General features: G+C 42.0%; 2 protein-coding genes across 5 annotated transcripts in view; both read right to left on the bottom strand.

Moving 5' to 3' along the window:
- The window catches only part of LOC149207414 (metal transporter Nramp3-like), a 372,782-nt gene that overhangs the window by 205,800 nt on the left and 140,479 nt on the right, over nt 1-26,503 (bottom strand). The window lies entirely within an intron of this gene.
- On the bottom strand, nt 10,856-11,643 carry LOC149207415 (uncharacterized). Its single transcript, XM_089393897.1, has 2 exons — nt 11,490-11,643; nt 10,856-11,373 (listed from the first exon to the last, which is right to left on the bottom strand). The coding sequence occupies exons 1-2, from the start codon at nt 11,576-11,578 to the stop codon at nt 10,947-10,949; spliced, it is 516 nt and encodes a 171-aa protein (XP_089250023.1). The 5' UTR covers nt 11,579-11,643; the 3' UTR covers nt 10,856-10,946.

Raw genomic sequence — 26,503 nt, 5'->3', positions numbered from 1 at the left:
CCCAACAAAGAATACCCTTGGCAGTAATATCTCTCAGTCTAAGACAAATGTCATGGCTGAAACCCCGGATAAACCCTCTGGCAGCTCCTCAACTCCAATCTGCCCAAGAAACCCCAGCATCAACGTCTCTGGACTGCGTCAACCTCTCTCTGAACGTTGGCCTTGCGTCACCCTGAATAGGCCTGCATTAGCCTCAGGAGGCCCTGTGTTAGCCTCAAGAGGCCCTGCGTCAGCCTTCTGGCGCTCTGCGTCAGCTACGCTGGCCTCTCTGAAGCACTACGCAGCTCTTGGTTGCCTCTACGTGGCCCTGCATGAGCCCTGGCTGCTACTGCATCACTCTCTCTGGCTCCTGCGCTAATCTCCCGGCACTATCTCTGCCTCTCTGTTTCTCTGTACTCACTGCCCCTCAGCTGCAACTCCAATCACTTATTCTATCTCTCTTTGCAAACCGTGCTCTAAAGAATAGAATGACTGATCATCTAGTGTGTTCTCCAAGTGACCCTCAAGCCTCCTCTTATACTTTTCTCGTTGACATATCAACGGGCGCGATTAAGTCCCTAATCGACGCCTAAGATTAGATCTGCTTTGATCCATGTCTTTTGGACCATTCTAACACAGTTTTATATTAATTCACATTAATATTTTAATTTCCCTAAGTTTAGACTTAAGGACTCCATTAAAAATATTAATTATTTTAATATCTCCCAAACTGTTTAGAATTCGCCCAAACCCTTTCTAGGTATTGGAGATCTCATGTGCCCTAACCTCTCCACCAAATTTCGTGGCTAGAACACACCCGATGCTACCCCAAATCAACAGCTGCAACTTTGATCACTCTTTCGACTTCCTCAGTAGACCCTGCCCCATAAAATCGAAATCTTGATCAACTCGGTGTATTCTCCAAGTGACCCTCAAGCCTCATCTTATACTTTTCTCGTTGACAATTCAATGGCCGAGATTAAGACCCTAATCAATGGCTAAGATTAAATCTGGCTTGATCCATGACTTTTAGACTCTTCTAACACAGTTTTATATTAATTCACATTAATATTTTATTTTCCCTAAGTTTAAACTTAGGGACTCCATTAAAAATATTAATTATTTTAATATCTCCCAAACTGTTTAGAATCTGCCCAAACCATTTCTGGGTAATGGAGATCTCATATGCTTTAGCCTCTCCACCAATTTTCGTGGCTAGAGCACATCCAATGCTACCCCAAATCAACAATCCCTCTTAGCGAAGACTGTGCTCTAGTAATACTCCTCACTGAGTATCACCCTGATCATCTGGCATCAGTCCTTATGCTGATGCTAAGCCTGCTTGCCAACATCCTCTGCTCTGTTGCATCATATACTACTACCCATGGCCTTGCCACTGCCACTGCTGCATCCGTACGGCAACCCCTCTCATCACGCTGCATAGTGTTGCCCATAGCATTGCCACTGCTAACTGGTGCACTGCAACTCAGTTACTCAAAAGTAACTAATCTCCCAACTCTGACATCTCTGTCAAGCTAGAGACACCCTCGATGTTGAAACTCCCTCTGTCATTGACAAGTGCTCCCTCTCTGACCTCTGCGCTGCTGCAACAACTCTATGCATCTCACATTGTTGCCTCACGTTGTCCTGGGAATTCTGCACTGTAGCTCCCTCTGACGCTTCATCTGCATCCGTCAGTACCGCTACTCTTCTTCGGAGCTCCCGTAGCAAGGTATAATCCAAGAGGCTGGGTACCTTGAGGAACTTGCCCTTCATCACCTGTAGTCCATCTGACTACAGCTCAATGTCCCCCCACTTCCTCTCAAGTGGCGTATGAGCACTCATGGCACAGTCATCATCTGTCTCCACTTCCTTCTCCACCCTTGCTGGCGCAGTCTCGGAAGCCTCTCCTTTGCTCTTCTTCCTCAAACACTGGCTCGCATAGTGACCTAGTTCCCCACAGTGGAAGCATTTGACCTTGGAGAGGTCCTTCTTCTTTTGTTTCTCCTGCTTTCCCTCAAATGCTAGGGCAGCATCCTCCTATTCCTCCTTCTTGATTCTGATCCCCTCGCCGCTGTTTCCCGCCTTGCTCAGCCTTCTGATCTCTTCTTGGCAAAGAGCCACCCACATTTCCTCCCAATCTGGAAAGGTCGCCCTACCTAGTATGCTCTGGACAAACACCTCCCAGTATTCAGAGACTGCGTTCAAGGCTATTCTCGAATCTCACCATCAATTCTTGATCTAGTGTGGCCCCTATGGAAGTCAGTTGATCCCAGATCTCCTTCAATCGACCAAGGAAGGTGTCGATTTGTCCCCCTTTCTGCATCTGGTATGACTCAGCTGATTTTCAAGTAGCATCCTTCTCTACACAGAAGTGTGTTGGTACAATTTCTTTAGGGCCTCCCACATCTCATTTGTCGTGTCCTTTTGGGCAATATGTGGTACTACATGGTCCTTGACCCTGTCAAGGATGATGATCTTGGACCTCGCCATTGCCTCCTCGTACTTCTCGTTCTCAGTTGGGTCAACTGGGATTGCTATCGTCCTCAAGGCGAAGTACTTAACACGATTCCTATCTAGAACGGACAAGATTCTAGCCTTCCAGACTACGAAGTTTGAGGCTTCGTCCAGTCTATCCTGGTCTCTTACCCCGTTCACTACTGTCTTGCTACTCCTCTACTTCCCTCTTGGAAGTTCTTGATGTGACTCCCTTTGACCCTCGATTTCCCTCCTGGAAACCCTTCTACCAATGTCGAGATGCCCCCACTCCGATCGTTAGTGCAACTGCACCATTGATCCGGGTTTCTTGACTAGAAATCCTCGGTAACAATTCCCTCCTCCTTGGTCTTGCCATGTTAGGTACTGCTTTGACTATAGTACCCCACTATCTTCACTTTGCAACTTACCCAGAGCCTCTTAAGCCCCAGCAAACTGAAGGTTAGAGCTTCTAGGCTCTGCACAATCCCGGCATCATCAAAATCTGAACCTCCTAGCCACGGGCGTCAATCCTTCCTGACTGAGAAAGATGATCGGGCACTGCGTAGGTCGAGTCTGCTCCCCTCTGCCACTGCGCTAATCCTCTTCCCAGCTCAAACTTGATGACGCAGGCACTGCGTCACCCCTTCCTTACTGCTTCTCTGTTAGGAACAGCGTCTGTCACTCGGGACAACTGTTTTCTGTTGCTGCTACTTTGCTCGGCTGATGTCCTCAGTTCTCCTGTGATCTGCAACCACGCTCTAATACCATGTTGGAATTTCTAAGTCTAACTATTAAAAACCCTTCATGTACATTTCTGATTTATTTTTGACTACTTGTTCTAATTAATTAACAAGTTATCTGCCATGTAAATACTGAAAATAAATACAAGTACATGCTCAACACATTACAAATCATCAACTAAAGGAAACAAAACAAGCACACGACTGACACCGTTGTTTTTGGACCAATGTCCCCGGAAAAACCCAATGAGGGAAAACCGGTGCAGTGATCTGAGGGTTTTAATTATTAAGCAGTTTCAGAATACAATCTGGGTGCCAAAACCAGCTCACCCAATAGAGAATAATCTCGGCAGTAGTACCTCTCAGTCGGAGACAAATATTCTAGCTGAAACCTCGGATAAACACTCTGACAGCTCCCAGCTCCAATCGGCCCCACGAAAACCCCAGCGTTAGCCTCTAGGGACTGCGTCAGCCCTTTCTAGCCTAGCATCACCCTAGCTCTCCATGCATCAACCTCTGGAGGCACTGCGTCAGCCCTTAGAGCCTCTATGTCACCCACGCTAGCTCTCTGAGCCACTGTGCAGCTCCTGGCTGCCTCTGCGTGAGCCTTGGCTAGCTCTGCGTGAACCTCTAGTTGGCTCTGAGTTCCTCTCTCCCAGCTTTTGCGTTGATCCTCCTGGTACTATCTCTACCTCTCTGCTTCTGTATTCACTACCCCTCAGCTGCAACTCTGATCACTCTTTCGACTACCTCAACAAACCCTGCCCCAGAAAACCGAAATCTTGATCAACTCGGTGTATTCTCCAAGTGACCCTCAAGCCTCCTCTTATACTTCTCTCATTGACAATTCAGCAACCGAGATTAAGTCCCTAATCAACGGCTAAGATTAACTCTGGCTTGATCCATGACTTCTGGACCCTTCTAACACAGTTTTATATTAATTCACATTAATATTTTATTTTCCCTAAGTTGAAACTTAGGGACTTCATTAAAAATATTAATTATTCTAATATCTCCCAAACTGTTTAGAATCTGCCCAAACCATTTCCAAGTATTGGAGATCTCTTGTGTTTTAGCCTCTCGACCCATGTTGCGGGGGAGCGCCCCCCCCCCCCTCGAACCCACTCCCGAATCGCGCTCCGGGCGGGAGCAGCTTGGGAGCGCGCTCCCAAAATCGCTCCCGGACTGGAACGATTTTCGGGAGCGCGCTCCCTTAAAAAAAATTGTGCTCCCTGGTCTGTTAGGGAGCGATCGCTCCGGCGCTCCCGAAGCGATTTTTAATGCCCGGGAGGGATCGAGGAGTGATCGGTCCCTGATCGCTCCTGGACATTAAAAATCGCTCCGGGAGCGATTCGAGCCGGGCCGGGAGCGGTTCGGCGGAAAAAAAATCTGCCGGACCCGAAAATATAGAAAAAAAATAGAAAATTTTTTTGGTTTTATAAGCCCAATGGGCCAAAAAAAATTCATTCTAACTTCATTGAGCTTGAGTTTGGAGCTGGAGCAAGAGCAAAGGAGCGAGGAGCAAGTGCTGACGAGCGAGGAGCAAGTGCCAAGGAGTGAGGAGCAAGCCTGCAGAGGTAAGTAACTTAGTAATTTAGTTAGTTTAGCTGGTTAGGTAGTTAATTTAGTTAATTTAATTTAGCTGTTTGAGTTTAAAGATCATGTATTTAAATTAAATTAATTAATCCCAATAAATTAAATTAATTTGCAGATTCAAGAATCAAAACCCTACAAACATCAAACACCATGGACCTGGCTATATTTATTGGCATTTTCCTCTTCCTGGTCCCTTTTATGGTTATTATGGTGCTGGAGAGTAGGAAACGGAGGGGGCCCCAAACTGAAGAGGGGGGATGAAGAAGCCGGAGAAAGTCAAATGGGTGAAAACCCCAGTGAGGAGGAGCTGGAGGAGGGTGAACATGACCCTCAAAAAACTAAACAAGACAAAACTCCATTGTGGAAATATGTTCACAGGGTTGAAACAGGGAGAGGGGGTGGAACCACTAAATTTCATTGCCCCCATTGCAACACTGATTACACAGGTTCATACACCCGTGCTAGAAGACACCTCTGCGGGAAAAGGCCATGGGATGGAGAGAAACAAATAGGAATCAAAACTTGTACAACGGTGTCAACAGCAGATAGAGCCAAATACATAAGGGAAGAGGAGGAAGCCCAATACAGAACAAAAAAATCAAGGGGTTTCTTTGAACCAAGCTCACAATCACAAAGAACTCCTTCAGCATCCTCCCAAGGCAGTGGATATGGACATGGAGGCACAGGGTCATCATCTTTAAGGCGTAGAACCATATCAGATTTCCTTGATGAGGGGTGTAGGAATGATGTGGATTCAAAAGTTTACAGGTTTCTCTATGCATGTGGGATACCATTCAATGTTCTACGCTCACCTTATTGGCACGAAATGGTTTCTGCCATAAATGATGCCCCTAAAGGATACAAGAGCCCTGGGTATTACAAGGCAAGAATCGTTGGCCTTGATCATGAAAAAGCAAAAATATCACATTCTTTGAATAAAATGACAAGTTCTTGGACTGACCATGGGGTGTCCATTGTATCTAATGGATGGACAAATGTAAAAGGCAAGCCATTGATAAGTGTTCTTGCTGTGTTTGTTAGTGGTCCCATCTTTCTAGCTGCACATGATTACTCAGACAAGTTCAAGACCGCCATCAACATTGCAGAAGCATTACTTGAAACAATTGAGCATATTGGCCCATACAATGTCATCCAAGTCATCACGGATAATGCTCCTAACTGTAAGGCAGCGGGAGCAATTATTGAGGATAAATACCCCAACATATTTTGGTCTGGATGTTTGGTTCACACATTGAACCTTCTGTTGCATGATATTGTCAAAAACAAAAATGAACAATACCAATGGATTGGTGATTTGTACAAGAAAGGCAAACAAAAGATAAAATTTATTACAAATCATAGCAATACCCATGGCCTTTTCCGCAGTCACTCGAGATTGGAGTTGCTGAAGATTGCGAAGACTAGATTTGGTAGCTATTACCTCACCTTCAGGCGCCTTTTGAAGGTAAGAGAGGCATTAGCTAGCATGGTATCAAGTCCACATTGGCAGGTGTTAAAGGAAAGGGCTACAAATGTAGCTGACATGGCAGGTTTTGAAATGGTGGAGGAGGCCGCTCTTGATGGGCAGTTTTGGACAAGTGTGAGGCAGGTATTGGATTTCACCAAGCCAATTTATCACATGATTCGGTTTGCAGATACAGACAAACCAGTGATTGGCGAGGTGTATGAGCAAATGGATACCATGTTGGGGGAAATAAAAGACATTGTTCATAATAGAGATCCCAAATTGTACAAACTAATTCATGATTGTGTGTGTGAACGGTGGAATAGGCTTAACCTTCCACTACATTGCTTGGCGTATATCCTTACGCCAAAATACTACTCTACATCTTGGTTGGGCCAACCTGCAGCAGGGGGTGGGGTTAGGACCAAACCCCATTTAGATCAAGAGGTAACTAAAGGATATATGGAAGCATTAGAAAGGTTGGTACCTGACAGGGAGGAATGTGCAGCTGTGCGCCTTCAAATAGGCAGATACTTCAGTGGCACTGGTTTGTATGGTAACTTCCATGCAATGGACGACAAAGATAAATTTGAATCTCTCACATGGTGGGAAACATATGGCGGCCACGGACTTTTGTCAAAATTGGCAAAAAAAATTCTTTCACAGGTTGTAAATTCTTCTTCTGCAGAGAGGTGTTGGAGCACCTACAGCTATATACATAATGTGAAAAGAAACAGACTCAATGAAAACCGAGCAGAAAGCTTGGTTTATGTGCACTACAACTTGAGGTTGTTGAGTCATTACTGTGATCGGGCTAATGAGGATCCCACATATAAAATTTGGGACAATCACCCAGAGGATGACAATTTGGAGGATGGCATTGTACATATTGAAGAACTAGAAGAGGAACTTGTAAGGGATGAAAATGAAGCAGCAGCCATGCCACCTCCACCTCCACCTCCACCATTCAGTAGCAGTGCTCAAGGTCCGAGTCTTGTTCCTTTGCTGTCGCCACCTCCATCTACACCCTCGCGTGGAGGTTCTAGTTCTGGTCGTCGGTCTGTGCGGGAGACTCCTAGAAGACCACCACAACCTGCTTATACTCCTGGAGACTCTCGTGGCAAGGGCCACAGGTAGATTTACAGTTTACTTGTCTTTTTTAGTTTCTATTAGACTTTAGTTTTCATAATTGTTGAGTTTTGAGTCCTTGACTCTTGACTCTTGACTCTTTCATATCATACTGATATTTTTTGTAAACATTATATCACTATGACAATGAAAATTTGAAGTTTGAAGTTGGGCCTTGGCAATTATAACTCATTGGTAATGATTGTGAATTATGAATATGATGCTTTGTGAAAGACTAAAGTTGTTTCATTTCATCTCATTATTCATGTTTCATTTTATAAATTTTTAACATTTCATATCATGTTAACAGTTAGAAGTTAGGACTTAGAAATATCTTCGATATTACTTCTTGTAATGGTTAAACTTAGCTTACAAGTACAACTTTGGTGATCAATGATAAATGTTATTGAATTTTCAATTCTGAAAGCTTGAAGTTGAAACTTTAATATTGAATTTGATGAATCATGATTTATAAGACTCAATATGTTGCAGTTGTAATATGTATTTTACTAACTTGTGGACATGGTTGATGATGATTATAATTTCTAGATGATTGATGTGATATGGTTCAATGATCAATCTATGTTTTTTTATGTTTTTTATGTCTAATTCATCATTCTACATGTTTTTGTTGACATATATGTATCAAAAATTAAAAAATATATATATATTTTTAAAAAATCGCTCCCGGATTCGCTCCCAAACCGGGAGCTTCTGAAAATGGTCGCTCCCGCTCCCGTTTTCGCTCCCAAGTAACATGGCTCTCGACCAATTTTTGTGGCTAGAACACATTTGATGCTACCCCAAATCAACACTTTATATGGGACTGACTTCGGGTCAGTAGAGAATGGTATGATACATTCTCGATCACTTCTTATGCTTCATAGTTCAGCAGAGCAGAGCAGTGCATTGATGGCAAAGATAGTACCAATTGACACATGGATTAGCAAAAGGAATTCTCCCTAGTTGAGAGGGAGTGTTAAAATTGGCAGCTAGGGCCAAACTCCATATGGGTCACCTTATTTATGGTAGCTGATATTTTTCTTGGATTCCTCTCTCCGAAAGGTGTAGGATTGGTCTAAAGATCGTCCGATTCCGACATGTATTTATGGAGATATGAATTTATTTGTATTATTAACAATTTGTCAAGGTCGGCCAGCAAGCAAATTACCCCCAGCTCAACCTCAACGTTGCATTTAAATAGAGGAGACCTCAAGTCATTTGAGGCACACATTATTATCTCATGATCTCTCTCTCCACATGTTTTGGGTTTGTCTTCTCTCAAGGAAGACGTTGTGGAAAGAGTCATCAAAGAGAGTCCTAGCCACAGATCAGATGTGCCCTAGCTACAGTCAAAGAAGGAGGCCCTAGCCATAGTCAAGAGAGGCTCCTAATCCACAGCAAAAGCAAGCCCTAGTTGCAGTTTAAGGGAGAGCCCTAGCAGTAGTCTTGAGAAGAGATCTAGGTTGAAGGGAGATCTGGCCGCAGTTAAAGGAGCCCTAATCTGCAGCTAGAAAAAGACCTAAAGCCGCAGGCAATAGGAGCAACTCTGGCCAGTTTGATGGGCTGTTAGGGACTGTGGTTAGTGCCCTAACTAGTCCCAGAATTGCAGCATTGCAGCAAGTTAAAGTGTTGGCATTCTTATAGGCTAAATATTGTTGCGTTAAGGGTGGTTGGACACTATTTTGGAGACGGTTGCTATGTGCTAGGCCGCAGGCCATAGCACCATAGTAAGGGCTGCTAAGGGCAGTCAAGGATGTGTCACAGTTTCATAGGAAGGACTTATTCAAGTGCCCTAACCAGATCAGCAAATCAATACTGTCAAGGAAGCTTAGGGTTGCTACAAGTACCCTAATCAGAACAGCTATCTACTGCAGAATGAAATCAGATTTATGAGCAGTGTTTGGGCTGATTGTATTTACAGTTGCAAGCCAAAGTTGCCTAGGTTTGATCAAGCTACCTAGAGGTAGAATTCTGCCATGTTTGACCAGCATTGACTTCTCTGGTCAAGGCTTTACTGCTGCTGTCATAAAATATCAGTTTTGTATATTTGTACTATCTCTCTCTCTGCTGAACTATTGAAGAATATAAGAAGAATTGATCAAGGGTTTCCCCACATTGAGGTTTGTCCCTGGCCGGTGCCAAATCTTGTGTCATATTGTCTTGGCTTGTCTTCTATTGTTTATGTTTATGTTCTATCTGCATTTTACTATCATGCTGATGTGATTGCTAATCTAGATATTGATATTGGGCTAACAAGAAAATTGAAGTAAATTTCTCTTAAGCATAGAACATACCAAAAATTAACAATTTTGGTGCCCACCCCTTTCGCCTCGATGTCATATTTTGTTTGGTTTTGTTCCCCCACACATCAGAGCTTCTAGAGATTCAACTGTCGGGAGTGACCAATACCCATACCTTGCACTTTGTTCCTCAGAGGCCCTTGCTTTGACGCACCCCTTAGCCAAACAAGAGGTTGGTTCTCATATGTTTCTCAACTTCTCTAGATACTAACCATCTCCCCAAAGCGTCTTCCCCTATTCAAATTCTCCCTTGTTGCACTGAGCCATCTCGTGTCGCCCAGACAGGTACTGAATCAGTCCATTAGAGAGGATATCTACAAATTGTACATTAATGTCACTTGGACTTCCCCCCCGACGGACCTAGGTCCGAAGATGTCTTTCTACCTTGAGTATTTCCTAAGGTTATAGGATCGCATCATCGTCCACCCCCATACATGCGTAGCCATTGGACGCACTCACTTAGGATCCCTTTGAGCTAGCTTCGAGTTGGTTCTCATCAACTCTGATTGGAGATTGACCACAATATACCAAGATCTTATAGGCTCTGCCAAGTGTTTCACCTTCAAGAGCCAAAGACAAAGCAACACCTGATTTTTAGGTGCCCCCTATACTACGAGATCAGAGGGCGCCACTACTACCTCTACAGAGATTCAAGAAGATCCCTTTCTACCTTCTTCTAGTATCCTGACTAAAGATGTCTAGCCCTCTTCATCAAGGAAATATTCAAACACAGATCGATCCTACAAACCACACCTCACTCAAGGACGATACAAAATATCACATCATACTTCTAGGTTGATCCAAATGATTGAAGAAACAAGCAACGAGTTGAGTTCCAGAATATTTTAAACAATGTTGTGAAAGGCGCGAGCGGGATTAAATCGGCGCCGGGAATGAAGCGGAAAAAATCGGAAAAATCGGGGAAAAAGCGGAAAAAAAGCGGGAAAAAAACATTTGGTACAAAAATATTCATTTTTTTCATTTTTTTCATTTTTTTTCAATTTTTTTAATATCTAAACCATCTACAACATAAAATAAATACATTGACACATAAATATGATAAAAAAAACTAATATATAAGATGTTTAATATCATTTCTAGCGCTAAAATCACACATAACATCGAATCATGTCCTGAATAGTAAGTCCTGACTCCTGAGTCCCAGCTCAGCCTCAAAATATCAACAAAAAATATGATAATGTATCTCATCATGTCATAATGTCATAGACCCATATACAATAAAATGAAAGACTAATCCTATTGATTTCCTCTGCCCCTCTTGCGAGAAAATGTCACAGCTTTCCCTTTCCCTCTAGATGTAGATGCTGGTGCCTGTGCTGGTGGAAATGGCAGTGGAGTCTGATGTGCTCTAGAAGCTGAAGAACTAGAAGTAGGAGCTACAGGAGGTAGACCACGTCCTCTACTGGTGGCAGTGGTAGCCCGGGTAGGCGGTGTCACCTCCTCCTCCTGCTCCTCCTCCTCCTCCCCCTCCACTACATCCTGCACTAACCAATCATCAGTAGAATCCATGAGAGGCCTCTCGGCCTCAACCCTCCATGCAGCAGTGGTGTCAATCCCATCCAATGAGATGGCATCCACATCAGGTGTCCTCTCAAGTTGCCTCACCCACAATCGAAGATTGTAGTAGACGTAGACCATGTCATTAAGTCGCTGGGACTCCAACCTGTACAAAGATCATGAAATAATAATTAATAATTAATATTATAAAAAAAAATATTGTTTAATGAATTCAAAAAATTATTTGGAAATTTGCAATATTTTAAATGTTTAAGTGTTAACCTGTTGCACTTCTTGTTGTGTATTTTTTCAAATACACTCCAGTTGCGCTCACATCCTGAGGAGCTGCATGTTTGGCTGAGGAGCTGCATGTTTGGCTGAGGATGCGTACGGCAAGCTTTTGCAAAAGGGGTACTCTGCCACCATACATTTTCCACCATGCATCTACAAAAAAATTACAAATAAAATTTTTAATAAACATAAGAAAAAAATGGAATTTGAAGAGACAATGAAATTTGAAACAAAGTTACAAACTAAAAAATACCTGGCATTTTAATCGTCCTATCAGTGATAGCCATCTCAAAGCCAAATGTGCCACCTGCCATCTTATATGTCTCAATTTGTTTAGAGATCTCTATACGTTGTTCTGGAGATCGCACCATCTTCTGGACACAGGATAAGAATCCATCCATGATCTCAACATCAAAATCAAACCCACATGCATAAGAAAAATTAAAATGCAGGGTTCAGGAAAAGCCCAGCAGCATGAATGGGACGATGGAGTGTGTTGTTCCATCGCTCATCAATCACTCCCCATAGAAGGAGTTGTTTCTGAAACCCATCATCTCCCTTATCATCATAGTAGGCCCGAATGGCTTCTTTGGCCCTATCCATGGCTTCATACAAATAGCCCATTGTGGGCTTCTCACCATCAACCAACCGAAGAACCTTTACCAAAGGTTCAATAACAGCGCACACCTCCTGCACTCCCGCCCAGAAGTCTTCCTGGTATGAAACTAGTCTGCATACGGACCTCAAGTCTCCCCTCAACCCCACCCTTTAGGAGGCCAACTGGTATCCTTGAGACAATTGCGAAGGTGTCGAACAACACATCAGTTCACTCACCTAGAGCATCAAATGGATTAGTTCCAAACAGTTGCCAAGTTGGATGCCCCCCTCGACGGACTCCTTCCTAACCCCAACAGAGCAGACAAAGACTTGTCCATAGCTTCTTTCCTTTGACGGTGGATGCTAGGAGTATCCCTCGCTCCTACATCCTCCCGAAGATCATGTAGCCAGACACCTTGTTGGATACAAAGGACTCCAATAGCGAGCCAACACCACTGTCATCCCCCTCACCATCAACTATCAGACTCTGGCATTCTTAACATCAATGACCTCCAACCTTGCATGTATTCACTTAGTCTTCTACATCATCGAGGCCTTTGATCCGATTATATACATGGTTATGATGATGTCCTATTGTTGTATCCTTCTTTACTTCATTTTAACATCAATTTAGCTTTGGCATTTTCTAGGACTTGTGTTTGCACTCCCACATTGTAGTAATACTAGATGTATCCTTTAGTCTCATTGACCTACTTTTGTGGTCATTCGGTGGAAATTAATAAAATTATCTTATCTTATCTCCCATCTAGCATTCCTTCTAGAAATAAGGTGGGTCATCCATTAGCAAGTACTTTAACCATTTTTGCAATCATGTGCTTTCACTTAATGTTATGGACATACTAATATGGATCAAGAGGAAAACTAGATAATTGATCGATCTACGCTGAATTCTTGTTCCCTTGCTTCACCTGGGAGTTTAGTCTTTGACTCTAGTCAATTGGGACCTGCTCTGAGGCCTTAAAGTTTTATAGGAAGGGGACTACTAGGGAAACACTGATTAAAGTAGCATGTCCAAGGTAATCCATACTAACCACTTCCCCTCCTTCCCCGTTATATATCTCCATTCTTTGGGTTGGTGGTCATTGCTCATTGGAATTGGCAACCTTCATCCTCCTCCAAGAGTTTGGGGTTGGATACTTAGCCATAGAAGTTGATGCAACTAAAAGAAAGATAAAAGCATAAGAAAGATGCAATGAAAGAAAAATGAAAAATGCAAAAGATGCTTGGCACATTTATCTAGAGTGTGGGAAAAAGCCTAGCATGAGCTCTACCCACCTCATTATCCATCACCTAGTTCCTCAAGCATTTGATGCTTCATCTAAAGGAAGGAACCCTTGTATTGTTCCTGTTGAAAATTTTCAACAAAATATATAGTGGATACAATTTTCCGCCAGATAATTACTTCCTAATGATTTTCATGCAGTATTCTTATGCCATTGATATCACTAAACAATTATACCAAAAAACATCAATAATAAATGCAGTGGAAACAGTAAAGATCATAGATAGATAGCCATGCACAATAGAGACAATATTTTTACCCTCGGAAACCCAACCTTGGGAGAAAACCCAACAACTTTTTTTTACAAGAAATTATTCTTCAACAAGATTTACAAATCAGCAATTTGTCAAGAAATTTGTGCCAAATATACAAGTGCAATACCAGTCAAACCTGGTCAAAACTTCATCAAGTCAACACTGGTCAAAGACCAATCAAAACAATAAAAAGTCGACACTGGTCAAATTGTTGTTTGTGGTCAATCGCATGTTATTGAACCAGCTCCATGATGACACTCTTTCCCTCAGACTTGGGTAAACCTGTGATAAAATCCATTGAAACCTCCTCCCAACGTTGGCTTGGAATGGATAAAGGTTGTAATAGACCCGGTGTCTTAATTGTTTCAAGTTTATTTTGCTGGCAAACCAAACATTCCGCCACAAACTTTTGAATATCTGATTTAAGGCCATCCCAAAAAAATTCCTTCTTAACCCTGTGGTAAGTTTTTAAAAATCCTGAGTGCCCTCCTAAGGGAGAAGTGTGCAATTCCATAAGAATCTTTTGTTTTAGCTGGGAATTCTTACAGAGGTATAAGCGATCTTTGTACCATAACGAATCATTTTTCCAGCTAAATGTATCAGAAGTACTGGAATCTTGTTGTAGCTTTCGAATAAGTGCCCACACTTCTTCGTCATTCTTCCATTCCTCCCTTGCTTCGTTTATCCAATCTGGTTGGATAATAGAAATGGCACACAACAATGCTTCCACATCCTCATCCTTTCTTGAGAGTGCATCTGCCACCACATTTTGCTTCCCTTTTTTGTAGATGATTTCAAAGTCATAACCCAACATCTTTGTGACCCACTTTTGTTGCTCTTCAGAGGATAATCTTTGTTCTAAAAAGTATTTAAGGCTATCATGATCCGTTTTTACCTTGAAGTGTCTTCCCATTAGGTAGGGTCGCCATTTCTTAAGTGCATGGAGTATTGCCAACATTTCCTTCTCATAAATAGCTTTGCTTAAAAACTTTCCCTTGATTGGACGACTTTCAAAAGCAATGGGTCTTTCATCTTGCATTAGAACAGCACCAATTCCATTTCCTGAAGCATCACATTCCACAATAAAGGTTTTTGTGAAGTCCGGTGTAGCTAAGACCGGTGCTTGGCACATTGCCTCTTTAAGATGTTCAAAGGCCTTTGTTGCTTCCGGAGTCCATGAAAATGAATCTTTCTTCAATAATGTTGTTAGAGGTGCTGCTATTCTCCCATAATTCTTAACAAACTTGCGATAATACCCTGTCAACCCAAGAAATCCTCGCAGATGCTTTATGGATGTGGGGATTTTCCATTCCTTAATGGCTTTAATTTTGCTAGGGTCTACCTTAACTCCTTCATGAGATACAATATGACCCAAATATTCCACCTCCTGGACTCCAAAGAAACATTTGGATCTTTTTGCATATAATTGTTTCTCCTCCAATAGTTGTAGCACCCTGTCAACATGTTCAACATGATCCTTCCAAGACTTGCTGTAGATTAGTATATCATCAAAAAATACTAACACAAATTTTCTAAGGAATGGTTTGAAAATTGAATTCATCAAACCTTGAAATGTTGAAGGTGCATTGGTAAGGCCAAAAGGCATGACCAAAAATTCATAATGACCCTCATGAGTTCTAAATGCCGTTTTCGGAATGTCTTCAATCTTCATTCTGATTTGATGATATCCCGAACGAAGATCCAACTTGGTGAAGTAAATTGATCCATGCAATTCATCCAGTAATTCATCAATAACAGGAATGGGGAACTTATCTTTAATAGTGAGCTTGTTGAGCTCCCTATAATCCGGACACATGCGCCATGATCCATCCTTCTTGTGCACCAATACTACTGGAGCTGAGAAAGAACTTTGACTCGGTTGAATTATACCAGCCTCTAGCATTTCTGCAACCATACGTTCAATTTCACTTTTTTGGACATAGGGATATCTGTACGGCCTGATGTTTGGAGGAACACTTCCTGGAATCAGATGAATAGCATGATCATGATCACGCATAGGTGGGAGACCTTGGGAGTCTCAAATACCTTGGAATGATTGTCCAGGACTTTTTGGAGATCTGGAGAAATAGATGATTCCAATGTGGAAACATCTAGCGAACATAATTGTGCAATTACACCTCTTTGCTCCTTTTTTAGAAGCTTTGTCATACCATTAGAGCTGATTATCTTTCCTGGTTTCCCTGCAATACCCCTTAATTCAACTTCCTTTCCTTCCGTAGAAAATTTGATGAAAAGTTCTTGAAAATTAAAAGCTATTGTACCCAAGGATTGTAGCCATTGGACTCCTAGTACAACATCAGCACCTCCCATTGGAATGGAAAGCATTGGGCTAGTCAATACATATTCTCCCATGGATAGCTTGATATTATGGCACTTTCCAGAGCAATTTATTGTTCCTCCATTTGCAATCATCACTTGACACTCTGGTGCTGGATATAGGAAGCAATTCAATTCTTTTGCTACCCTACAATGAATAAAATTGTGGGTGCTTCCTGAATCAATCAACACTATTACCTTTTTCTTCTTGATTTGTCCTTCTATCTTGATGGTTTGAGGAGTGGTAATTCCCGCCAATGCATTACAAGATATGGTCGGATTTATTTGTTCTTCATCTAGGCTTTGTTCCTGAAGTATATCTTCTTCTTTTGACCTTTCTTGCTCCTTTTCTTCTTCCTCTTCACAATCTATGTAGAATAATTTCTTCTCAGCACACTTATGACCTTTAGTGTATTTGCTATCACAACTGTAACAAAGCCCTTTTGCTCTTTTTCTTCCAATTGTTGTGGTGTCAACCTTATAGGTTGTGGAAGACTAGGGGCAACAACACTTCCGTCTTTATAGTTGTGAGTGGTATGCTTCCTGGTTGCCATAATTTTGCTTTCCATTTTTCTTGCTAACCTGAATGCCTTCTCTAATGAATCAGGTTCCCAAAGGCGAACATCATGTTGGATATTATCCTTTAAAGACCCTATGAACACATCAATCCTATGCTCCTCTGGAATATCTTTTACCCTTATGTTCAATTTTTGGAACTCCTCAATGTGCTCCATTACTGAACCCTTTTGTTTGAGACTTATCAATTGGCTAAAAAAAGTGTTGCTTTTTGTATCTTCATAATGTGCTATCAATTCTTCCGTAAAAATTGCCCAAGTGATAAATTGTTTACGAGAGCAAAGCCATTGATACCATACAAACTGATTTGGTTCCAAATATACAGTTGCCATACGTACCTTTTGTGCATTTTGCACATTATTGAGATCGAAGAATTGCTCCATCTGTAATATCCATGTGGCAGGATCCTTGCCATCAAACTTCCTCATATCGATTTTTGGAATATGGTGATTTTTCGATCCAACATTAGCGTCTATGGAATCATGATTAACATTTCTTTTGTTCTCATCATGAGTTTCCTTTACTACCTTTTCACCATTAGTGACCCTTTCTTGTAGCAACTTCTTCAATTCTTCCATGTCTGTCTTCATATCTATCTTCAAATCTGCCATGTCTCTCTTCAAATCTGTCTTCGAATCATCCATCTTAGATTCCATGCCATTTATCTTAGATTCCACGCCATTTATCTTAGATTCCACGCTACTTATCTTAGCTTCTGTTAGCTTTTGTGAGCGTGACATTTGTTGCACTTGTTCTTGTAATTTTGATATATCATGTAGCATTTCTTCCTCTTCTTCATGGGTCATGCTAGAGCTTTCAGGTTCCTTACTAGGTGTTTGCATTTTCTTTCCTCGGGGCATCAGTTACCGATAATAATGCTTTACTATGCCCTTTGAATTCCGTTAAACTAAGCTTACACAAAAATTTAAAAAAAAAACTACACACCTTTTTTTACTTTATAGAAGCCTGATATTGAATCTGATGTATCTCTGTAATTTCGGATCATCCAATTCTGAAATTGCTACCTGTAGTAGCCTTCTGCGTCCTCTTTCCAATGCCACAAGTCTGAGCCAAATTGGATTCCACAAGGAAGAGTTATGTGAAATCTCCCACAGTGACTTGTTTTTAGACTGGTTCAGTAGAGCAAACTTGTACGACGTGCCACGAGTCACTGTTTCAACCTTTGAATCTGAAACACACACACAAGAAACTACAGTCCGTCCTCTTTCTGTACCTTCTTACGAAATTTCAATCCGATCCCCAGAGAGAAAGTTATGACGATTTTCCCCAGGTCACCTGTTTTGAATGTATTTCAGGAGTCTGCAAAAAGACCAAATTCCTCAGATCATATCTCCGTAAATATCGCGCGAAAAGCTCTGAAATTCGGACCCAAGGTTCAGCGCGATTTGTTCTCAAATGGGTTTTTTTTGCGACTTCTGAAACGTCACAGAAAAAAAGTTATAGCGAAAATGCCACGATGACCTGTTTGGAGCAGCGAAACCCTAGAATCCAAAGCTCTGATACCAAATGTTATGAAACCAGCTCACAAAAATATAGAAAAGAGAGATCCACGCCTTAGAATTCAGCCTTTTCGAGGGGGCAACCTCCTTTACATTACATAAATGAACAATTATTGGATGATACAAATGACAAAACCTCCTTTCTATATATAGGAGTCTAGGGAGTCACAATATAATCCAGCCGACCTAACAATAATAATATAGGGCCACAGAAATAACAATAGAGGGATTCTATGGGGCACAGAAATAACAATATGGGGGTAATAGGGGCACAACAATATAAATAAGGGGTATAACTACAATAGTAATGGGGTAATCACTAGTATTATAGGGACCCAACATCGCATGTGCAGCCCTGCGGCAAGTCAAGCTGAGGTAAAATCCACACGTGATCTACGGTCAAGTTTGCGGTCAATGTTTTATGGTCTACACTAAAATTAGAGTTCAAACAGCTCAGTAAACGCAGGTCATACATGGTCAAATAGTGATAAAGTCAGCTCGGTCAATGCCCAGTCAACTCGGCCTCCTTCTCCACATGGGTGGTAGTCCAAAAGATAAGAGAAAGATGTATAGAGAGAAAATAACTTGCTCTTGCTTGGAAAATCGGCAAACATCAGAAAAATTAAGATAACATAAAAATATCGGTAAATATCGGCAAACATCGGCAAAATTAAGATAGCATAAAAATATCAGTAAAAATCAGCGAACATCGACTAGGCCAAAAAATCGTGATTTAGCAATAAAATCGGGATGTTATCGAGGTGTTCGTAACACTGATTTATACTTGTCGAATGGGACAAAATAATCCAGGGGACACACCCTTTCACTTGGTTGGGCCAACTTCCACTCCAAAAATAAATTTTTATTTTAATCCATTCTAGGTTGACTTGAAGAGCCTTGTTTCCATGCAATAATACCTCCTACGAAAAATAAACACTCCCTCTTAGCAAGGGAGGTATTCTCCTTAGCTACAAACAGATTTCCCCTTAGCTAAAATTTCTCCTTTCTCAAGAAAAGTTGATGAGCTTGCTATGTTGATGTAGTGTCCCTTCACATGCATGTTTATAGATATAAATCACTCCATCCTAGAGTAGGCAATGTGAGTAACCTGGGTCGTTTCCCCCTGGCCAAATCAACATGCCCCAGCCAAATCAACATAGCTTATCAAGTAAATGTATCCAACTCCCCTGGTCAAATCAGCATGACCCAACCAAATCAATATGGCTTCTCAGGAAAAGGTCTACCCCTAGCCAAATCAGCATGGACAAACAAATCAACATGACTACTCAGGTGAACGTATCCATCTCTCTTGGTCAAATCAGCATGGATTCTCAGGGGATGTCCTGCCCGATTTGTAACAACATCAACACTCACTCTCAACAAGGGAGACATTATGCATCACACCAAGCATATCTCTGAATTATACACACTTTGCTCTAGATAGAGGCTCGGTGATAATGTCCGCAATCTGCTCATCTGTGGATATGTACTGAAGCTTCACTGCTTCCTTCTCGAATGAAGTGATATTTGATCTCAATATGCTTTGACCTATCATGAAAAACTAGATTCTTCAAAAGCTTCTATTGGAAATAGTAAGAAGGGGGTGAATCAATATTTCTCTTCAATTAGTTAATTTTTTTCTTTACAGAGCATTAATTAGCATTAGCATCAGATCAAAACATAAATCAACACCATTCAACAATGCATGGTATCAAAGACAGTAGACAACAGATTTTTAGTGGAAATCCTTCCGGAAGAAAAACCATCGAACGCTTCTTAATATATGTCTTTTTAAGATTACATCAACGGAAAGCTCCAACTTCCAAGATTCGGCAACTACACTTGAAGGAGGCTCCAACCCCCTAATTTATCAACGACAACTAAAAGGAGGCTCCAACACCCTAGTTTACGAGCTTCAACTGAAGGACGCTCCAACGCCCTACCTTTATCAGCTTCGACTGAAAGGATGCGTCGACACCCTATGCAGGCTTCAACCTACCCTAGCACCACCCTGCCGCCCTGAAGTGTTCTCAAGCTCCAACCTGAGGGAGACTCCACTTTCCTACTTTACACCACCTTGCCACTATGTTCAACAAGTTGCCACTTACCCTAAAGGCTCCAACCTTCAACTCACACTATTGGACCACGTTTCATATATCTTCAAACTAGATCCCCCTTTGCTCAATAAAATAAATAATCATTAAATAGTTTGTTGGATTTTGTCATTCTGTAGTATTGGCACAAAGTCATTAGCAAATACAATAGCTTCTTTTATTCAATGATCAAACCCTAGTTGTCAATGCTAATGTTGTACTTCAAATTTTTATAGTTGAAACCCTAGCTTCTCAATTGGGACAAATGTTGCTCCACATATAAATATATATGTCGATAACTCTAGCAGTAGTGAGTCCAATTTTCAATCACAACAATATGCACTATCTCTGTTCTAGCATCACGATCCTGTAATATTGTCACTGCTCTCACTATTGACTTGTGCCCACAAGCACAACCCTAGATGCCACCAATCCGAACTATGCCCAACTATAAGTTGTCTCAATTTTTGCCTTGATGAGTTAGAGGAGCATAGATTGCAGGACCAATATGTTGCACCAAACCCTAACTTCTTATATCAACATGTTAAAATTGGCAACCAGGGCAAAACTTCATGTGGGTCATCTTATTCATGGGTGATAATATTTTTATTAGATTCCTCTCGTCGAGAGGTGTAGGATTGATATAAAGATCATCCGATTCTGATAAGTACTCATGGAGATATGAATTTATTTTGATTATGGAATTATTATCAAGCCGACCTACAACTCATGTAGGCTCAGAAGCCCAACAGTCGCATCTATTCACCCACGAACGTTGTGTATAAATATAAGAGGACTCTTCCTCATTTAGACTCACTCATCTCATCACATATCTCTCTCTCTACTGCGCAGATATGAGTCTCTTCTCTACTGCGCTGAAATGGGTCTCTCTCTCTCACACATGTGAAGCCGGAAGCTGTTGAATTTGAAGCTGCAACTGCAGAAGTAAACATTGACTTGCGTGGCCTAGAAGATCTCCTCTTTGGAACTGCGTTGTAGGTTCATCTGAACCTCCTTTGAAAGCCGCAACTTTTGGTGGTGGAATGAAGTCAATCCGACGAACGGTTTGCAAGATATCGACTGCCCTAGTTTGAAGCCGGAAACTGCTGAAACTGAAGCTGCAACTGCAGAAGTAAAGATTGACTTGCGTGGCCTAGAAGATCTCCTCATCTGAACTGCACTGTAGGTTCATCTGAACCTCCTCTGGAAGCCGAAACTTTTGGTGGTGGAATGAATTCAATCCGACTGTCGGTTTGTGAGATATGGTCTGCCCTAGTTTGATAATGAAGCTGCTAATGCTGATGCTACTGATCTAGGGTTTGCTACTGCTAATATGAATCAGATTTATTGTACTATTTCTCTCTGCTGAATTATTGAAGATAAAAGAAGATTTGATCAAAGGGTTTCCCCACACATTGTGGGGTTTGTCCCTGGCTAGCCGCCACATCTTGTGTCTCTTGTCTTGGCTTGTTTTCTGTCAATCGTTTAATGTTCTATCTGCACTTTACTTTATGTTCATGTGATTGCTAATCGGTGAAATATAATAAGAAAAAGAAGTAAACTGTTATAAGCATAGAACATACCATAACTTAACATGGTATCAGAGCTGAGGTGAAGATAAAGCCCGAGCAAGAGCAAGAGCAATCATTGAAGAAAAGATTGGCAAGGCTATCCTAGAAGAACTATGGGGTCCTCAACACTCTTTCCTGCCGAAGACAAGCTCCGTGAGAAAGCTGACTATCACGGATGGAAGATGTCTATCGATCTAACCCTTGAAGATCAAGGAGTGTTGGACCATGTAAGAGGCAATATTGTTGAGCCTTCATCAAATGCATCTGCTGCTACCTGGAACAAATGGAAAAATGGAGAAGTCAAAACAAAGAAGATCATTCGAGACTCTATCGACAAGCGCTTGGTGGCCTACATCTCTGATCTAGACACCTCCAAGGAAATCTACGGCAGACTGGTGAGTTTATTTAAAGTTAATGATGCAAATCAAGCTTTGTTTCTTAGAAATAAGTTGAGGGAAATCAAGAAGGGTAAAGATGAAAGTATGCAAGCATACTTCTTAAAGATCACCGAGATCAAGAACGATCTCCTATCTATTGGGGAAACCATTACTGACAGAGAAATGGCACTCACAACTCTCGGAGGATTACCATCTGAATGGTATGTGTTCAGGACTACTCTTCTGAACAATAATGTAATTCCTAGTTTCGAGGAATTAATGGCTAGATGCATTCAAGAACAAACAAGGGTAGAAGAGCAGGAAATGCCCTTGCCTAAAGGTCCTCCTGCTGCTTTTTCTTCTCATGCTAAGAAAAGAAATAATTCTGGGTCTAAATCGAAAAGAAAGGCTGGATTTAAGGGTGGAAGAAAAGGACGATGTTTCATTTGCAATAAAGCAGGTCACTATGCAAGGGAATGCCCTGATAGAAAGGACTCTCACCGTGACGATGATCAAAATCCCTCTGATGGCAAATCAAAGGAATGACAAATTCAACAGCAAAGGTAAGAGGAGAGATGGGAATCAAGGAAGAGGACAAGCATTCAAGAAGGCCAGAAATTCCAGGATGTATTAAATGCACCTGACCTCAAAAAGATCCTAGTGTTCATCTCGGGAACGGAAGACAAAGGCTACAAGGTAACCTTCAGCGATGGCAAGGTATGTATATGGAAAAATAATGTTAAAGATGCCTTTACTCTTGGGTTTAGTATTGATTCATTATATCAGGTCGATGGAAGTCTGCTAGGTGTCATGTCTTATGACACATCTCTTCAGTCCGAACTTTGGCATTAGAGGTTTTCCCCCCTTCATTATAAAGCTATACTCGGTGTAAGACAAATGGTGATAGGGATGCCCGAATTCTGAATAGAGAATGAAGGTGTATGTCCAGGATGTGCTGAAGGAAAGCTCAAAAGGGGACCATTCCCTTCAAGTCAAAGCAAGACCTTTGATATATTACAACTAGTTCACTCAGACATATCAGGTATGATGCCTGTGAACTCCTTGGGAGGATACTCATATTATCTCACTTTTACAGATGACCATTCTCGAAAGACCTGGATATACTTCTTGAAAAAGAAGGATGAAGTGTTCCCTTGGTTCCGACACTTCAAAGCCCTAATCGAGAATCAAACCGAAAAGAAGATCAAGATCTTAAGAACTGACAATGGGACTGAATATGTATCTAATGAGTTCCATGATTTTTGTAAAGAGGCTGGCATCAAGAGGGAGACTACTACACCATATACTCCTAAACAAAATGGTGTGGCAAAAAGGAAGAACCGCACAATTATGGAAGTTGTCTGGGCCATGCTACATGATCAAAGTCTTCCTAAGTTTCTATGGGCTGAAGCTGCAAACACTGTCGTATATGTACAAAATCGATGCCCTCATCAAGCATTGGGTTCCAAGACTCCTAAAGAAAAGTTCACCGCAAGGTGAACAATCTTTCGACTTTGAGGAGCTCTCAAGAAGCCAACACCAGGGAACCGAAAGAAAAGGATGATGAATCAATGCCTGATGTAGAAGAACCCATGGATCTGATAGATTCTCATCCACATGAGCCTTCCTCTTCTAGGAAGAGGCCTTCATGGCTTAGGGGGATACTTGATGATGCTAAAGGACATGCTGCACCCTGAGGAACCTTCCGTCAAAGTAAGAAACTTAATAGGTATCAAGGATACCTAACCATCATGAGCACTATCATACAAAATGAGCCTTCGTCATTCTCAGATGTCGTCAAGCATCAAGTATGGAAGGATGCTATGACCATAGAATATGAGTCTATTATGGAGAATGATGTCTGGGAAGTAGTTCCCAGACCCTGGAAAAGACAATTGTTACTTCAAAATGGCTTTACAAGATAAAGCATGCAGCAGATGGAAGCACGGAAAAGTATAAGGCTCGTTTTGTTGCTCGAGGTTTCTCCCAAAAGGAAGGTACAGACTATGATGAGATATTTGCACCTGTTGCCAGATATACGACCATCCGCTCGATCATAGCCCTTGCCGCTTCACAAGGATGGAACCTACATCAGATGGATGTCAAGACTGCGTTCTTGCATGGCTCGATCAAAGAAGAGGTCTACGTGGAGCAACCCGAAGGATTTGAGATTTATGATCGAAAATCTCATGTATGCAGGTTGAAGAAAGCTCTCTATGGGCTGAAGTAAGCACCCCGAGCATGGTATGAGAGGATCGATAGCTACTTGATGAAGCTGGGATTCACTAGGAGTGAAGTCGATCCTAACCTTTACTTTAAGGTTGAAGATGACAAGCCTCTCATACTGGTATTATATGTGGATGACCTCTTTCTAACAGGTGCAAACCCTCTCATTCACAAATGTAAGAGGGAGATGGCTTCTGAATTTGAAATGAAGGACCAAGGACTTGAAGTGTGGCAGAAGCCAAGGGAAATTTTCCTATCTCAAGGGAAATATGTGGTAAAGATATTGGAAAGATTTGGCATGATGGACTGCAAGCCTGTGACTACCTCGAGGATCTCAACTTTTAGAAGTTATATGGTAGTGATGTCGGACCAGATTTGGGAAATGCCTCTGAGTTTCATAAACTCATTCGCATTGATGTTCTTGGTGAACCTCCGTCCGAACATATTTTTTGCAGTTAGCATTGTGAGCTCATATTTGGTTGAGCCTCACTGGATTGATGCCAGGAATCTTCTGAGATGTCTTCAGGACACAATCTCTCAGGGATTAAGATACACTGTCGGAGATGTGAGACTACTTGGATATACTGATGTTGATTGGGCAAGCAGTGTGGTGGACCGTAAGAGCACTTCCGGGTGCTGTTTCACCTTGGGATCTGCTTCAATATCCTAGATGAGCAGGAAGCAGAAGTCGGTGGCTTTGAGCACCGCCGAAGCAGGATATATTGTTGCTAGCATAACCTTGTGTGAGGTAGTCTGGTTGCGAAAGCTCTTCAGTGAGCTGTTTGGATTTACATTGGATACCACTGTGATTCTCTATAACAACCAGAGGTGGGATTCGATTATTGAGGAATCCCGTATTCGTCGATTGCTCCAGCAGATAGACATCATCTTGGATATGATAAGTTGATGAGCAAGGAGGCTCCATCGCATTAAGATGATTTACAGGTTGATACACCTTGTCAAAGCCCCTAGGAAAGATCTAATTTGTGATTTTCCCAAAGGACTTGGAGTCGGTAAGAAACCCTTGTACAAGGGTCCTGCATGTTGCATACATTGAGCTCTGGGAGCTCTGAGGGCTTGCGGTTATCACTGGAGCAACATACGACCACAGGGTGACTCACCCTCCCCTGGTGGTGCACACTGGAACAAGATGATTCGCTCTCTTGTGGGACAAGATGATTCGCTCTCTTGTGGAACAGGATGATTCGCTCTTCTGTGTAGCAGGATGATTAGTTCTCCTGTGAGGCCTGGATTGATGTGTTCTCCATGGCGATTGTAGCAGGATTGATGTGTTCTCCTGTGAGGCCTGGATTGATGTGTTCTCTATGGCGGCCTGGATTGATGTGTTCTCCATGGCAATTGTAGCAGGATTGATGTGTTCTCTTGTGAGGCCTGGATTGATGTGTTCTCCATGGCAATTGTAGCAGGATTGATGTGTTCTCCTGTGAGGACAGGATTGATTAGTTCTCCTGTCGAGGCATCCTACCCATGCAGTCTGGGACTCATGGGAAGTACCTCTCATCTTATCAATGAGCAGGGAAATGAAGTTAGGGACCATAGTAGTACCGATGGACGCATCATTGTAACTACCGTACTCCCTACGCTAGGATGACCGACATTGATCTGGGATCAATGATACTGGTCTGGGACCAGTGGTAGGAGTTGTACCATACTATGATGCTGACTTTGGGTCGGTTGACACTGGTCTGGGATCAGTGGTACATACTCTGAGACTGACTTTGAGTCAGTGGAGGATGATATTGGTCTGGGACCATTGGAGTTGTACTCACTATGACGCTGACTTTGGGTTGGTTGAGACTGGTCTGGGACCAGTGGTACATACTCTGAGACTGACTTTGAGTCAGTATGATACATCCTCGATCATTTCTTCTTCTTCATAATTCGGACAAAAGCAGAGCAGAACAGAACAATGCAAGAGCAGAGCAAAACAGTACAGATCAGTGCAGGCAGAACAGGCAGAATAGAGCAGAGCAGGGCAAGGGTCAGGTTGTACAGGGCAGTGCATTCGATGGATGAATAGTAACGACCGATAGACAGATTGCAGATGAAGTTCTCCATAGTTGAGAGGGAGTGTTAAAATTGGCAACCAGGGCAAAACTTCATGTGGGTCATCTTATTCATGGCTGATAA

The sequence above is a fragment of the Pinus tabuliformis genome, chromosome 1_2 (genome assembly GCF_031772625.1).
Source record: "Pinus tabuliformis cultivar Carrire ecotype Pingquan chromosome 1_2, CPIR1, whole genome shotgun sequence".
NCBI classification, from domain to species: Eukaryota; Viridiplantae; Streptophyta; class Pinopsida; order Pinales; family Pinaceae; genus Pinus; species Pinus tabuliformis.
Note: the sequence above shows the minus strand (reverse complement) of the source record. Positions and strands in the feature narration are given on the sequence as shown.

What these genes read in the sequence shown, in the direction of transcription:
- LOC149207415 (XM_089393897.1), bottom strand. Translation starts at nt 11,578, where the DNA reads ATGCAGCTCCTCAGCCAAACATGCAGCTCCTCAGGATGTGAGCGCAAC. An exon ending in CACAACAAGAAGTGCAACAG is followed by an intron (nt 11,374 to 11,489) that starts GTTAACACTTAA and finishes ATCTTTGTACAG; the next exon opens with GTTGGAGTCCCAGCGACTTA.